The following is a 16,221-nucleotide window of genomic DNA, read 5'->3' as shown; positions in this document are numbered from 1 at the left end:
GGCTTGGGGGCGGGGACAAGGGAACTTATAGTTGGGCTGGCCAGTCCTACTAGGCCAGCCCAAAAGCTAGAACATTCCAGCAACTACTGGAACCCCTCGCAGCCCTCCCAAACCGCCCGGGGGAGGGGACCTCCCTGCGGTCAGCTCCCTCCCCCAAGTCCCCCTTGGGAGGGAGGGCGAGGGGTGGGAGTAAAGTAGACCGAGATTGTTCTGAGTGTGTAAAAGGCCGCTTTATTAGGAAACAGGTGCACATTACAAATATAAAACCTTGGCAACGCCTTACAAAACTATACCTCACTAAATAAATAATTAACTGCAAACCCCGCCCCCCACCCCCTCCCCTAACATTCTTTGGCCCCTCCCCCACCCAACAATACAGCATTACAAAATTACAACATCATTATAAACATCACATCATCAATAAAACATTACGTCATAAATTCAAACCTTACGTCATCATTAAAACCTTTATTCATCAACCCCCAATCACATATTGAAATCCAGGCCCTCTATAACCATAAACCCTGCCTGACCCTTCACTCCTGCCAATACCCCCCAAAACCTGAATGGCCCTACAATGACCAACATTCCCCTGAACCTGACAATCAAAACATCGATCCAATACTCAAACAATCTACCATAAAATGCACCAATACAACCAAAAACCCCGCCACCCAGAAAGGTAGGGGGGGAGAAACCACCCACCTCCCTTTCTGCCCCCCCAAAACAGAAAACTTAGAAACAAAACCATAACAATACTAACGCTGCATAGCAAGCGAACGCGCCAAAACCTCTCGCAACTCTAACAAGTATAGATCCATTCCAACTCTTGACAAGTGAACCCCATCATCTCTGAAAAATTCCACCGTCTCGAATTTAATTTCCCTATGGGAAATCCTGCCAAAACCAAGACCACGGCAGCAGCGGGACACTTCCGAGTTTACCTTCTTCCTGGCTCTGTCCACAGCCCTGGGATTAACTGCCCCTCTCCAGATCCTACGCGGTATCAATTCCGTCCAAAAGACATGGCACCCAGCCCAAAGCTCCTTAATAAGGCCCAGATCCCTTTTAATAGCTCTAAGTAACACCACACCTTTGGTAGCACAGAGATCGTTCTCCCCCAGATGGATGACCAAAACATCAGGACATAGACCGCCCACCATATTGTTATTAAGACAAGGGATTAACTCTCTCCAGAGCATCCCACCTTTCCCCTTCCAGACCACATTAAACATGTTAGCATTAAATCCCAGGAGTTCTCCAAAGTAACTTTGTGCCGCCTGGACTCGGGCCCACTTTACGAAGGAATGCCCAACTATCCAGACTGTGACCACAGGAGAACGAGGCCCAGCAACCGATCCTACAAAAGAAAACAGAGTTAGACTCATGGGAAGGAAGATGACGCATGCGCCTCCTCCGCAGGATTCCTCACGTAGCGCTGAAAACAGTTTGAAGACCAACGCCCCAATCTCATGATATCTCTGTCAGTCCAACCTCTGTTAAAGGCTTCGGTTGCAGCACCAATCCTGAAAGAATGTGTCCCATACAAGTTACCATCCAGTCCCAAGCGCTGCAAAGCCTTGCGCAAAACCATTCGGAATTGGTATGTTGTAACAGGGGTGCCATCAATATGCTGAAAAACAAGCGCCTCATCACCACCCCCACAAAGTGAACGCCAACGCCGCGCCAACAGTAAAGGGCAAGTAAGCCTTGGAGCACACGCCTTCAACCACACACCTTTCCCTTTTTTCGTCTGATCGGTCTTGGAGCTGGCCAGCCAGACATGCACCCCCTCCTCTGAACAAAAAACATCCCGCCAAAATAGGCCACACTTGTGTTTCGAACCCAACAACTCCGAAACCCTGAAAGCTCCAAAAAACATGAACGCCATCAACATGGAAAATAAACATGACTCAAAGTCATCCCAACAAACAGAAGGTAGAATAGTAATCAACCTAGCTAGGATCTGCCAAGATAAAGGCGCCCTAAGTCTAGTAGCATGCCCCTGTTCTCTGGCCCAACCCTCTAGCATTCGTCTGCCAATTTCCCCCGCTGTCGGAGAATAACCCCACAACTACTTTCCCATAAAAGCTATCCCTGCCAATTTCCCCGCGATGGTTACCTTAGTCAACCCTCTATCCATTAGGTCTAACATGAAGTTCACCACATCCTCAGAACGTCGCCCAACTTCCTCCCGCCTAGAAGCACCTGATTCCAGAAACTCCCTCCAGGTCAGAGAATAAGCGGAACGCGTAGACACAGACAAAGAACCTACCACCAGTTGTACGACCCAACCTTGCCTACGTGCCACAGATGAATCGGCATCGGGGTCGGGGTTCTGTCTGCGTCTCTCGCCAGTCCACGGAATCTCCCCCACTGTGAACGAGACAGAGCATCCGCAATGTCATTGTCCACCCCAGGAATGTGCAAGGCACGAAAATGAATGTCGTGTTTCAAGCAACCCAGCACGAAGACTCTCATGAGCTTCAAAACCTGTTCATCCCTGGCAGACTGTCTGTTCACGATCTCCACTACAGCCATGTTATCCACACGAAAAAGCACCTTCTTGTGTGCCAATTCCTCCCCCCAGAGGGTCAAAGCCACCAGCAAAGGGAAAAGCTCTAGAAAGGTAATGCTGCGACCTCCATTCAACCACTCATCAGGCCAACTTTCAGCACACCATCTTCCGTTCCAATAGAGCCCAAAACCATCACTGCCAGCAGCATCCGAGAACATCTGCACATCCCACTGAAAGTCAAGGTCCCACAACAAAGGAACACCATTAAAGGAGGAAAGAAAAAATTTCCACATTCTCAAATCCTCTTTTACTCCAGCAGACAGACGGACACGGTGGTGAGGCAACTGATGACCTGCAAGAGCCCTGCCCAATCTTCGACAAAAAGTCCTGCCTGCCCTCACCACCCTACAGGCAAAATTAAGATGGCCTAGTAACACCTGAACATCTTTCACCAACACTTTCCTTTTTGATAACATGGTCTCCAGTAGCTCCAGCATTTTCACTTTTTTGTCCTCGGGCAGGCGAGCACACATCGCCACAGAATCAATCTCAATACCTAAAAAGGACAAAACAGTGGCAGGACCCATCGTTTTCTCGGGAGCCAAAGGAACTCCCAGATCCTCCATGAGCCCTTGGAAAGTGTCCAGAGCAGCCTGGCACTCCGTGGAGCCCGGGGATCCGACAAAGAAAAAGTCATCTAGGTAGTGCGTTACCAGTGAGTGACAGGACTGCTGAGTAAAGTACCATTGCAGAAAAGTACTAAAACACTCAAAAAGAGCACATGAAATGGAGCAACCCATTGGCAAAGCCTTGTCTACATACCATTGACCTGCAAATTGAATACCCAGGAGACACCAATCGTCCGGGTGGACAGGCAACAGCCGAAAAGCAGACTTGATATCACATTTGGCCATCTCAGCAGCTGCGCCCGCGGTCACAACAAGTGACATGGCCACGTCAACCGAGGAATAAGAGACTGAAACAGCCTCTGGGTCAATAAAATCATTAACAGACGACCCTTCTGGCCATGATAAGTGCTGAATAAGCCTGAATTGCCCCGGATCTTTTTTCGGGACAACTCCAACAGGTGATATAATTAAATTAAGGATCGGCCAATCATGGAAAGGGCCAGCCATCCTTCCTTCATGTACCTCTTTATTTAGCTTTTCCTGCACCACTGCACTATGCTCAGATGCTGATTTTAAATTGGCAGACCATCTCCTCTCCCTTGCTCCCATGTAACCAAGCCGAAAACCAAACTCAAAACCATCCAACAATTTTTTCTTTATTGCTACATCCTCATAGTCTCGAAGCGCAAGGCGCAACTTCTCTAACTTAACCGGTGTACGAGCCCTTGGACCCAGCACCCTTAGCACCTCTGGCTCCCCTACTCCCTGAAAACTGTGAGGTTGTCCCTGAACCACCTGCACTCCCCTGCTTCCCCTGTTGGCTGCCTGCTGGCTGATTATCCCAACATCTGGAAAGTGGGTGTCTCCTACCACAGCCAGAACATTCGTGTTTAAACTTACAATATTCCCTGGTACAAGATCCCTTGTTAAACTCCCAGCATGTGCCAGTCCCTGACTGTGTGGTTGAAGTAGCTCCCACCCCTCCCCGGGTGGGCTTGCCCTGAAAGGGCCGGTAAACTAAAGGAAAACCACTCGCTGTAAAAATAGTCTTCCCCCCAGACGCAGATCCCATGGTATGCTGCCATAAGTCAAGATCAAGCTCGCCCCACTTGGCCTCAGGATCCCAAGCCATCCTGGCTCTAAACTCATCATCATATTGGGACCATGCAAACCCCCCACCAGTAATCTGCGCCTTGCGTATAACATCCATGTATTTAAAAAGGGACACGCTGCGCTCCGGGAACTTTTCACAGTATACGCTGGCATAGATAAGGAATGCAGCTGTCCAATTTTCAATGTTCAGGGGAACTCTAGGACGTTTAGCCAATTCAAACTCCTCTTCTTTAGACCCCTCTTTGGACCGGACTTCCCGGTGTAGCAGCTTAAGGAGTTCCACATACTCACCGTTCCAAATACGCTCTTTTGTCGTTAACATCAAATGTGCACCCAAAGGCTTTGTGACCCCCATGTAAGGTAACTTTTTGATTTTCAACTCTTTACTGGCCACAGGCTCTTTAACTGTACTGGAAGCACCAGTGTTAGTACCACTTTCCACTTTACCTGTGACTTCCACAACATCATCAGTGCCCACAGCAGTGTCTTTGACATAACGTCCTTTGCACAGTCTCCCTTCACTAACAACAACAACAGTTTCTTCACCTGTGCCCACAGACACCATGGTAGGTTTGGCCTGTGCAGCCAACTGCTCACCTGGCAACAGAGAGACCACTCTTGAAGGCTCCGCCCGTGGCGCTGAAGTCAACGTGTCTTGCCTGCGAGGCGCCCTGACCGATGGGCCGTGCTCTCTTCTCATTGGCACTTGACTCTGAACCACTGGAGCCTGAAAAACACTATAAGAAGCATGAGAGGGCACCCCCCCCTGCACGTCCCGCAATTCACCTTCTTCGGGACTATCCTCGTCATAATCAAGGACCACTGAATCCATACCAGTAGACAACATGTCACCGCGGGTCTTACCTAACCCGGTATCAACAATATCACATGTAAATGTTTTTGAAGAACGTCCATGTGGGGGAGCAGACTGTCCACGCCTGTACCTCCCCATGCGTTGACTCTGCGGCTCCATAGCCGCCGGCAAGGTAGGACACCTATACCTGCTACTCGTTGGGGCCAGCGGGGTCACGCCAGACCCTCGTGTGCCGGCCGCGGCGGGTTCCCTAGGTGGAACAGAGAGGGCCGCGCTAGGCACTCTCCTCGCTTCCCCTTGGCGAAAGTGGACTGGACCGCGCCCTGCCAAGTCTGGTCCGCCGCACCTATTCCTATCCTGAAAAGAAAAAGTTTGGACTGGTGTGCTAGGGTCCCTAAATACAACACCTGAAACAGACCTTGACCTCTGTAAATTAGCATCAACAATCGTCCCCTGAAACCTCTCCAAAGAACGCCCCCTAATGCAACCCCTCAAAGGCACTCCCCTAATCGGAGAGTCGCCTATCATTTCTTCATCGTCACTCTCATCCAAATTACCGCCCGCTGCCGCTGAAGAAGAGGCCTGAAGAGGGGCCCCCGCATCCCCCACGTGGCCCTCAATATCCTTGTGAAAACCACGCTGCGCCAAACCTGCCGTACCGAAATGCTCCCATCCAGGAGAACCAAACATGAGATAAGGACCTCTAGCATCCCCTTGAACAGGCCCCCCACTCACCTGCCCGGAAATCCCCTCACGCTCCAAAAACGTACTCGAGAAACCCACAGCCCCTGCAAACCGCACACCAGGATGAGAAAACCTCACAAAATCATCTACACCAGCCCTTCCAAGTCCCCCCAACCCTGGGCCATGCGCAGGTCCTGACCCACGACTCTCACAATGAAAGGCTCCATGACCCCCCTGAGACACCCTCCTGCCATCCCTCCGCAAATGGTCAATCCCCTCCTGAAAACCAGGACACACAAAACCCCCTGACCGTGAACAATCCTGGCCCAAAACAACACCAGACATAGAACTACTTTCACCCATCTGTGCCCACTCAGCCTCCCCCCTGGATCCCCCTCCAACAGACAAAGCAGCACCCACAGAGGAATCAGGGGTAGAGAATAATAACGGGCTGCCCACATTACTGTCCAAATCCCCATGTGGAGAACCAACATCTTGTGGAAGAACAACCTGGCCAGCCTGAAGCTCCAAACCAACATGCCTTCCCATCCCACCTGATACAGACTGACTGGAAACCCTAATATCAGACACATTGATACTTGGTACAGCAGGGGTTAACAACATGCGAGCGCTTGGGTCAACAGTAAACTGTGTCTCTGCCACAAAACGTTGTGAAACATTCAAATCCGGCATAACGTGCTGTTGAGCTGCTCCGTGACGACCTTCCAATTGTACAGAGCCCCTGCGCCCCCCTCGCGCAGGCACAACTAATTCAGGCTCCACGCGGCGCTCCCCTATGGGGTCAGAAGCGGAACGCTTCTTACCCCCTCTACGCCCCCCCCTTCCCCGCTTGGCCGTTACAACATAATCTGAAGCGAACGCTTCAGCAACCAAGCCGTGTCCCTCCCGACCCGCTAAAGAAACCGCATGCGCGCCTGCCGCCTCACCCGGCTGAATGGAAGCCTTCTGACCTACCGCCTGAGGACCTCCCGCCCCAACCTGTAAACTCGGGCGAACTACGGGAGCCGGACGCGCGTCACCCACACTAACCACGGGAGCGCCCAAAGCTACCGGGGCTTCCCCCTCCCCCGCCACCACACGCGCCTGCAATGAAGGGGCCGGCTTCCTCGTACGGGACCGGCCCCTTTCACTTACCTGGCCTGAACGCCTCTTTTTAGGCGAAGAACACGCCAAAACCGCAGCGGACACGCCGGCGGAGGCCTGGCGCTGGGGGCGCGCCGGCCCCCCTCCCACCAACAAATCCATGCAACCTGCTTCCGACAGCAGTCGCATGGCTTCCAATACGCGGTAATCCTCCATCTCAGCAAATAAACTGCCACAGGATAAAAATTACCTAACAGCACCTAGCAGATCTCTCTACGCAAAAACACTACAAAAACGCTACAGCCCTCCTAGCCACCAGGTCACCAAACCTAAAATGGTGGCTAGGGGGCGGGGACAAGGGAACTTATAGTTGGGCTGGCCAGCCCTACTAGGCCAGCCCAAAAGCTAGAACATTCCAGCAACTACTGGAACCCCTCGCAGCCCTCCCAAACCGCCCGGGGAGGGGACCTCCCTGCGGTCAGCTCCCTCCCCCAAGCCCCCCTTTTACTTAATTGACTGTTCGGCCTCTCCGGCCACGTTTTCCGTCCCCCGAGGGCCTGCGGGCATGGCAGTGTTTATCGAGGGGGCGGCGTATGAGTGTTGAGCCTCCTCCCGCAGCAGGTCTGTGGTTTCCTCGGTTGGCCCGTTCGGGCGCGGCTTCTGTCCCTGTTGGCCGCTGAACGTTACAGCTGCATGGCTCCCTTTCATAAAGGCAGGCGCGCGTCGCCTCGTTGTCTCCTGGGACTGTGTGTACGGCATTGTAGCCGCTACGCGGGTGGCCTTATCAGGCGTCCTGTACTCCCGCTGGTTTTCCAGAGCCGTGCTGCCCTGCAGGGGTCTTCAGGCCTCCTTAGCTTCGCCATAATTGGTTTGATTGGTTTACACGTGGCCTCGGGGCAAGGCTGTTGCCTCTTATCTCCATGGTTCAGGATTCGATCCCAGGTGCCTCCACTTCATGTTTTTCCAATTGCCACATGAAATTTAATGTTTGTAATTCTATTTTCGTACTTTTATTACTATTTAGGTTTGATATTCCCCTGGTGCATGTTTTCATTATTTATACTAGAAGACAGTAGGGCCGAAAAGCCTCCTTAGCTTCGCTATGATTGGTTTACACGTGGCCTCGGGGCAAGGCTGTTGCCTCTTATCTCCATGGTTCAGGGCTCGATCCCAGGTGCCTCCACTTCATATTTTCCAATTGCCACATGAAATTTAATGTTTATAATTCTATTTTCGTACTTTTATTACTATTTAAGTTTGATATTCCCCTGGTGCATGTTTTCATTTTTTATACTGGAAGACAGTAGTGCGCTTGGTAGCGTTTTTTATTTCACCCACCAATACAAGTTTCAGATCGCTCCGGCAGGAGTGGTGAGGTCGCTCTGCTCTTGCCGGCGACATTAAACCTCGTGGGAGGCCTGACTCGGCCACAAACTGACTCAAACGCTCCCTCCGGAGCTGAAATGCGGCGCTGGCATGGCGCCATGATGAAATGGGTACCGATGGCTTGTGTCTAGAATTTTTGCTCCTAGATTGGGTTCCAACGATGCTGTTTCCACATTGCAATATATTTTCCTGTCACTTCCATAGGGTTGGTTGAATTATTGCGCGGTCTCGCGCTTTCTCCGCCAAAGGCTTTCCCTAGTAGCCGAGTGCGGTTATGGAGTCATAACGCTCCGGTGTGCGTAACCCACTTGGGCACTATTTTGGGCTTACTTTTGGGCACTTTGGCCTACGCACGTCGCATGCGTCCCCAGTTTGTTTTGTTTTGAGGTCTCAGTGCCTCCTGCTTTATCTGAGCAGAGTGCCTGGTAGCCTCCAGGCTTTAACAATAGGCTGGCCCTCGGAGTGCGCACACGCTCCTTGTATTTTACAATGACTCCGACGCCCTCTGGGCTGGTATAATGACTACAGCTTTGCTGAGGAGCCGCTACATTATTCATTCTCTGTTTTAGTGTGCACAGGGTTGGCTCCCCCGCTACTCCTCCATTGCGCTGTGCTTTGCACTACCATATATATTAAATACGGATATCCCTTGAGGGTGATGGTGGGACATGTGTATATCTATGTATATATTGGAGGATGACAACTACTGATAGGAGCGCAAGAGCCTCCTGGACTAATTATGTTGACACCCAAGTTCTTCCCGTTCTTGTGTGATCAACAGGGCCTCGAGTATGACGTTACCTATCTAAGGGTGACAGGGCTTGATTGACGCCCACTTTTTCGTTCTGTTACCACAAATCCTTGAGAATGATTTTTTATCTTTTATTTATTATTTCATTTATTATTATCATTTCGTATTTCTTTTCGCCAACACGTAAGGCAGCAGCGCGCGTGTGACGGGATTTAGCCTAGGGCGTGCAACCCCCCCCCCCCCTTTTTTGGGGTATAGCTGAGGAATTGCCCGACGGCGTCGCCAGACTTTTTTTTCTAGTCATCTCAGAAAGGGACTCCCAGACTCGACAGACTGCGAATCTAGGTTGTAGTCAGCCACGATAGGCGTCGGTATAACGCCTTTGCGCCAGATCGCCGAGTGGCACATAGCCTTTCATATGGTTGGACACCAGCACACCAGATCCAGGTGGGCCTTTTGCGTCAGATCCCTATGGGACAGATTTATTATCGTTGAGTGTATAAAGGGTAGACGTTTTTTGCTTGTGGTCACATTCATACTAGTTGGTCTTCTTTTCCATTGTTTTCCGCAGCTTTTGGCATATAGCGTTCAGGAGTGAGTCTGGTGATCTCCTCCTTCCCTGCAATGGCTGTTGTTCCGGTGGCGGTTCTAATGGTTGAGGCGAGGTATAGGTTGTCCCAAGCTCTCAGCTCTCTAGTACCCTCCGAGTACCGAATTGATTTACCTTTCAAATTAACTGGATACCTTTCTGTATGGATGGGTCTATCTTAACAGGCCTTGGCCTAACCTTTCCGGACATCGGATTGATGTGCTGGATTAGCCCGGTTATTACCTTCATGCATTTGTGGCTCTTAGTTTAGGTCCCAGGCTTATCTCCTTCCTACGCGACGCAGGGGTGGTATGACCCAATCTACATTGCGAGGAAGAATTTCCGATGGTATCAGTGCCAGCGTTCCCTTCATAGGGGTGCCATGGTAGCGGTGTGTTGGACACCGTCAGTCCAATTATTGTTTCCGATCCTTCAGCTATTCGGGCTCTTTATCGTGCACGCCCCTGGAGGCTTACTGTTCAGCATCGCAATATCTCGACGGCGAGATCGATCAGCAGATATGGGCGTTTAGCTCATCTTCTTAAGTGGTCTTGTCCCAGGACTCCGGCCATTCTGCCAAAACTTTCATATTTAGGTTGCGGTATACCTCCTTAGCCTTCATGACGGTAAAGGATTGTTCCATCCGGTTCTTGGTATTTTCGGCGACTGAGTCGCAACTTTCGTGCAGGGTGGACTCCATTTTGACATTTCAATGCCCCTTGGGTTAGCGGAAGCAGGTTCGGTTTCCTGCCTGACCGTATTATTTTTCTTTTTCTCATGTCGTAGCGCTCATGTAGATCAAGGCTGTTGCCTTTATGGTTCACCGGGGAGCTACGGCCCGCAGGTTCATCGTGGCCGTTTAGTAAGCACGGGTCTGGGTTTGACTCATGGCCAGGTGGTAAGTACAGTTCTTCCCTAGGGTGTATGTATTCCGACTTACTTTGTTTACGATCAAGTTTCTGGTACATACAATACTTTTCTGGTTTTTCAAACGCGCTGAGGGCGTTCATTTTGTACTCTGGGTCCTTCCTTCCTGACATACGTTTCAGCGATAGAGGGTCGCTCTGTTGATGTGTAACGCCTTTTTGGCAGGCTTTGTGAGGCCTGTTTTCCCTACTTGTGAATTATTTTCCAAATATTGTACGGGGACTTCAATACCGTGCACCTTATAGCCTCCATTTTGACCGTTTTTCTGCGGCTCATTCTCGCTCCAAGGCGAGTTGCTGAACTTGCGTCGGGGTTTTCCTTTTTATTACTAGGCATACAATCGTATGTCGACTGGACAGTAAATATTGTCAGGCTGTGTTACGAAGCATTCCGCCTTCAGGTGTTCCTATGGCAAGGCAGGGCCCGCGTTTTACAGGTACAGTATCTACTCTAAAAGTTGCTCTGTCAGCGAAGTCTGAACTGCACGTGGTCAGGGCCTGGTCACACGAAGTCGAGATAAAGCACTTTATGAGTGTTTCTTCACACGCCTCATGGCTTACAACGAGGATTCTCGGATTTACTATCTGAGGTTTTCGAGTATGTGTTCATATGTCTGTTAATGATCATTGACATTTTATATGTGAGTATGAGGATATTACAGCCGATGATTGAGGGCCTTTTGCCGGAATGAGTGTTAGAACCAATTGTGAGACGCAGTTTGCTCAAGTACAATACTTACCATTCTTGTTTTGATAATTCCCATTGTTGTGCAAGTTTTAATTCTTCTGATGGAGTTTCTCAGACTCTATTTAAACTGCATATATAGTACCGGTGGGAGATTTGAGACTGTAGTTGTGTTGATAAGCGTTAAACTAGCATAATCCGAAGCCTCCGGTCCTGTAATAGAATCAAAAATTAGCTAGCATTCGCGCCAAGAATTTTCAATTCTATTAAGGACACGGAGGCGAGGATTATCCCACCCGGTTTATTACAGTATTGGTAATAATTGCCCACCCGCATGTACTTGATATTCTGTATCAGCAGAAGTTACGGGTTTTTCCTGTCTCATTCTTTTCAGCTTCGAGTAAAGATCAAGGAGCAGGTGTTCTTCTGGCTTAGAAGACGTGATATTTCCAGTTGACGATGGTTCTCCATGTTGAAGGATGTTATTGAGACTCATATTCTGTGAAAAGGACTGGATTTATTAATGTGTGGACTGTATATGTTCGAGCAAAGAAAGAGGAGGAGATATTGGGTACAGCAGCTCTTATGGGGCTATACAGGATGTGATGTATGTACAAGCATCATGGGAAATGTAGTTTTTATTTGCATACAAAACGTTTTTCATTGGCTGCTGTGAGTAGCAAATATAAGAAAGAGAAGCATAATCCTCGCCTCCGTGTCCTTAATAGAATTGAAAATTCTTGGCGCGAATGCTAGCTAATTTTTGATTCAAAGCGCTCAGCCGGGGGAGACCGCCTCTGATAAGCGGAGTCCCCGGAAGCGCTGATGACGCTACTGTGGTTCCGGTCGGACGACTAGACTGCTAACCGTCAGACCCCCGAAGTGAGTAAAATCACGTCCCGCAGAGGCAAACTTACGTGCACAGGAAAACGTGATGGGGGTAAGTGAGGAACCAGACGAACATGACAGAACCCTGCTGAATTCGTTTCCAGGCATCCACTGTCATTCACAGCCATCAGCAGCGATAGTGGAGATGGCATTGAAGAATACGTAAGCATGGTGTCTCAAGGAGCGTGCCCACGAGCCCTCCACATCCCGCACATCAGTGATGCAACCAAAGCTGACTCGGTTCTAATAAAAGTCATGGATACCCTCCAAGGTGGGTTGTGGCAGAATTTCCTGTGAGGTGCCAACAGTTGGCATGGTCCAGAGAAAGAGTACCTGGGAAAGATGTGGAGAGTGTGCAACAAACTAAGAACAACACCTGAGGGTCTTCTGCTGCGATGGGCACGCATCGTGATCCCAGAGAGTCTACAACTACAGGTAATGATGCTAGCTCACGGAGGTCACCAGGGGACAGTCTAGAGGAAATCTCAGATGAGAGTAAAGGTCTGGTTTCCAGGTCTAGAAGTCGCAGTCAAGGACGTAGTGAGACAATGCCCTTCATGTGATCTCACCAGTTGCCAAGAACCACCAGCGTCAGCCATCACGGAACAGCTGTGCACAATCCCAAGGTCCCAAGTAAACCTCGACTTTGGAAGTTTCCCTGATGGGTGGGTAACAGTAGTAGTGATCGACAGCTACTCCAAATATCCCATTGTTAAAGTGGTGGACTCAACGGCTGTTAGAAATGGGATCCCTGGCTGGCCAGGGCTTGCGCCAAAGTGAGTCAGAGACCACCACTCCTAAGTCAGGGCAATGGAGTCACACGCCAAGATAACCCCTGCTCACCCTCTAGGTAACGTGGTGCGAGCAGCAAGGCTAAACTTGGAGGCTATGTAGGTTAAGTGTTTGCGCGCGCACCCAGCAACAACACCCAAGGCCCACCACAAAGGAAACTCCACACAAGGTTATATATAAAAATAGCCTTTGTACTATACCAAAACACATTATATAAGAGCACACATTTTACAATGTGCCAACAGGCACGGGCAGAATTTACAGGGGATATGTACAAGACAGGGCCACATGGACCACTGTCAGGAATAGGCACTTTTAGAACTAGCACTAGGTAGAATTAGCACTTAGAACATAGAATATGAAATTACTGTAGCACAAAATATAAAAATAGAGCACACAACCAGCAACTACTGGTAACAGGTAAGTACCACCTATGCAACCCTAACCACCTTAGGAGAATGTCACGCAGGGAACCAGGACCTCACTAGCAACACCTGTACTAGGAGAAAAACAACCACCTAAGTATCACAATACCTGTAGGGGTATAAGCACATTACACATGATGCATCACAACACATTCAGAGGTGTAAGGAAGGAAAACACAATTTGCGCCAAACTCACATAAGTCACCACCTGTAACTGTCCCTAGGCCCTCTGGCCTTGTTGGGGCTAGGACGCCCTGTGTCCCAATGTCAGGGGGGCCTAAACGTGGCAGCTGCCCACGAAGTGCAGGGCAGCTGTGACAAGGATGATGGGGCCAACGTTGGAGCCTCGGGGCTCTGCACAACAAAATGCCCCCTCTGAGCCTCTCAGGGCTCTAAACAAATGACTTGCCCCTTTGAGCCTCGCTGGGCTCTTTGCAAACAATTGCGGGCGGTGAGCCTCGGGGCTCTGCACAATAAAAGGCCCCCTCTGAGCCTCCGTGGCTCTAAAGACGGAAATGCCCCCACAAGCCTCTCTGGACTCGCAACACAATGCCCTGTGGGCGTTGGAGTCCATCCTCTGGGTAATCAGGATCGCAAACGGCCCACTGGGGCCTCTGGGCTTCAGCAATATTGTCCCGTGAGCCTCTCAGGCTCTCAATGAAGAAATTGCCCCTGAGCCTTTCAGGCTCGAGCACCAAATGTGGCCGTTGTTGGAGTCCCTCCTCGGGGGACTCAAATGCAAAGTGAGGCCCCGCGGGCCTCAAACACACAGGCCCTCGCACTGGAGGGGAGTGGCGGGCACCGGCAATGTGCCCCGATGCCCTCCTCTTCCAGACTTGATCCCAGACCCCACTCACCGGGTCGTAGGCTACCTCTTGGCTCCCTCCTCTGCTGGCTCCTCTCCTGGGCGGCGGTAGGGGAAGCCTTCTCTCCTGGGCTGCGGGGTTCTCTTCCCAACACGGGAGCCTCAAGGCCGGACTCCTCTTTCTCCTTCCGGGTCCCAGGTGGCGCGGGCACTAGTAGGCAGACCGGGGCTCTCCCTCGCTCATGGGAGTCCCGGTGGTGACGCGGCTATCCTCTTCCGGGTTGTGGTGGGAGAGGGACATCCTGCCCCTCTCTCGCTGGACATAGGCTAACTCTGCAGCTAATAGCAGCGCGGCCTCCCTGACGAGCCACCTCCCTCGGCTCTGGTCGCACTGCTGAGGCTCAAGTCGGGAAAAATCACGGCAATTTGCTGCGTGGGCAGCCGCTTGGGATCCGCTCAACAGCCACAGCGGCAAGGTCCCTGGCAGCGCGAAATGCAGGGTGGGCACCTGCCTGGAACACAAAGCGCTCCCAAGCGCTAGTAGGACAATATAAAGCGCTCCCAAGCGCTATGAAAAGAGAAAGCGCTTCCAGGCGCTTCAAGGGTGAATACAGCGCTCCCAATCGCTATGAAGGCAAATCAAGCGCTCCCAAGCGCTAGTAGGAACCAAAGAGTCCAGGACAAAAGGTCCTTCAGCAGAGCAAGGTAGGGGGGGACAAGGCTGGGCCAGGAGCCAGCTCACTGGGCCCTCCAGGCAGGAAGTCGGTCCCAAGTGGCGGTTCCTCCTGGCCTCCAGCAGCAGCAGCCCCCCTCAGATTGGATCCTGGAAGAGAACATTTTGTTAGGGGACACAGCCCCTTCTTATACTACTACATCCTTTGTTCTGGCACAGGGTGACGGGGAAAACCAGTCGCAGCTGGTTGGTGAGCACTCTTGATGTGCTCAGCCCCTCACTTTATTCACTGGCAGGGCTAGGGTCGTTAGACGCACCACAGGGGGCGGAGCCAGCATTGTGTGGGGAAAGCCCAGCCCTATTCAGGACCCAGGTTCACTCCTCCCCAGCCATCAGCATGCTAATCTCCCACTCACCACCGGTCAGACCCATTATGACTCATGGAGCCTGGCATCCCAGCCAATCACACGCCAAACACATTTTACGCTAATATGCCAACTCCTAGAAGTGGCACTTCCGCACAAGACACAATCATGCCACATACATCATTGCGAAGCATTCAATCACACGAGCTCGCACATACCAAACTCGAGCATGCACACCTCACGCATCAGGTACTACCAGGGACACAGACATTCCCCATGCATTCCTATGGGAGGGCAGGCCAACCTTACTCCACGCACTCGTGCGCACGCACTTTCCACTGGGACACAGTGAAAGTGTGCAGAAACCAAAAATCACTACCACCAATTCACATTCATAAGCAAAAAGTTTTAGGGGTGAACCTGCCAGAAGGGCCAAGTCCAACAACAGCTTTTGTGAATGTGGCCCAGTGTTGGTAAGAACCTTTGCACTATTTGGCCTCCCTCAATAGATAAAAACAGATAAAGGACAGCGTTTCAAGGGCCAGAATTCAGAGACTTGCTCACAAACCTGGGAGTAAAGTGCTCTTTGAACAAGGCACTTAGAATCACTGTCACCGAAGGCACCAACCCTGAGCTTAGTCTGCACCAATTCTTATGAGAATACTAGGGAACGCCTTACTGCACTACCCAATGGTCCCTGATGCTAAATGGGCACCTGCAGGACACTGTCTACCCGTCTCCCGAGAATGGACGCCGCTTCCTTATAAGCCTGTAAATGCTCAAGCCAAAAGAACCCAAACCAATGAACATGCAAGTCTTAAGCGACACCCTAAGCCCCGTCAGTTCCAGCCAGGGGACCAAGTGCTAATAAAAGACAGGAAACTGGAATGGAAGTTTTGGATGCCACTCGAACGAGGCATATGGACAGTTATCCACATGGACGAGACTATGATCACTGTCCAGAAAGGCCAAGAAACAGTCACTAGGAATGTGTCATGTTTCCAGAAGGTGGACTTCCGGAGTCCAAAGAGTCCCAAATCAGAGAACGCAAAGATCACCTGGGTGAACCCCTGT

At 50.8% G+C, this 16,221-nt stretch overlaps 1 protein-coding gene across 1 annotated transcript; it reads right to left on the bottom strand.

The window, feature by feature from the left end:
• Positions 1-758: 758 nt before the first annotated feature.
• On the bottom strand, positions 759-5,350 carry LOC147732766 (uncharacterized). Its single transcript, XM_086958860.1, has 2 exons — positions 4,858-5,350; positions 759-1,360 (listed from the first exon to the last, which is right to left on the bottom strand). The coding sequence occupies exons 1-2, from the start codon at positions 5,231-5,233 to the stop codon at positions 759-761; spliced, it is 978 nt and encodes a 325-aa protein (XP_086814986.1). The 5' UTR covers positions 5,234-5,350.
• Between the last annotated feature and the right edge of the window lie 10,871 nt (positions 5,351-16,221).

This window comes from Lissotriton vulgaris, chromosome 2_1 (assembly GCF_964263255.1).
Source record: "Lissotriton vulgaris chromosome 2_1, aLisVul1.2, whole genome shotgun sequence".
NCBI classification, from domain to species: Eukaryota; Metazoa; Chordata; class Amphibia; order Caudata; family Salamandridae; genus Lissotriton; species Lissotriton vulgaris.
The sequence above is the reverse complement of the archived record's forward strand: the minus strand, read 5'-3'. Positions and strand labels throughout refer to the sequence as shown.

Coding starts and splice junctions, on each gene's coding strand:
- LOC147732766 (XM_086958860.1), bottom strand. CDS start 5,233: ATGGAGCCGCAGAGTCAACGCATGGGGAGGTACAGGCGTGGACAGTCT. Junction 1,361..4,857: donor AGTGGTCTCTCTGTTGCCAG/GTGAGCAGTTGG, acceptor TTTCTTTTGTAG/GATCGGTTGCTGGGCCTCGT.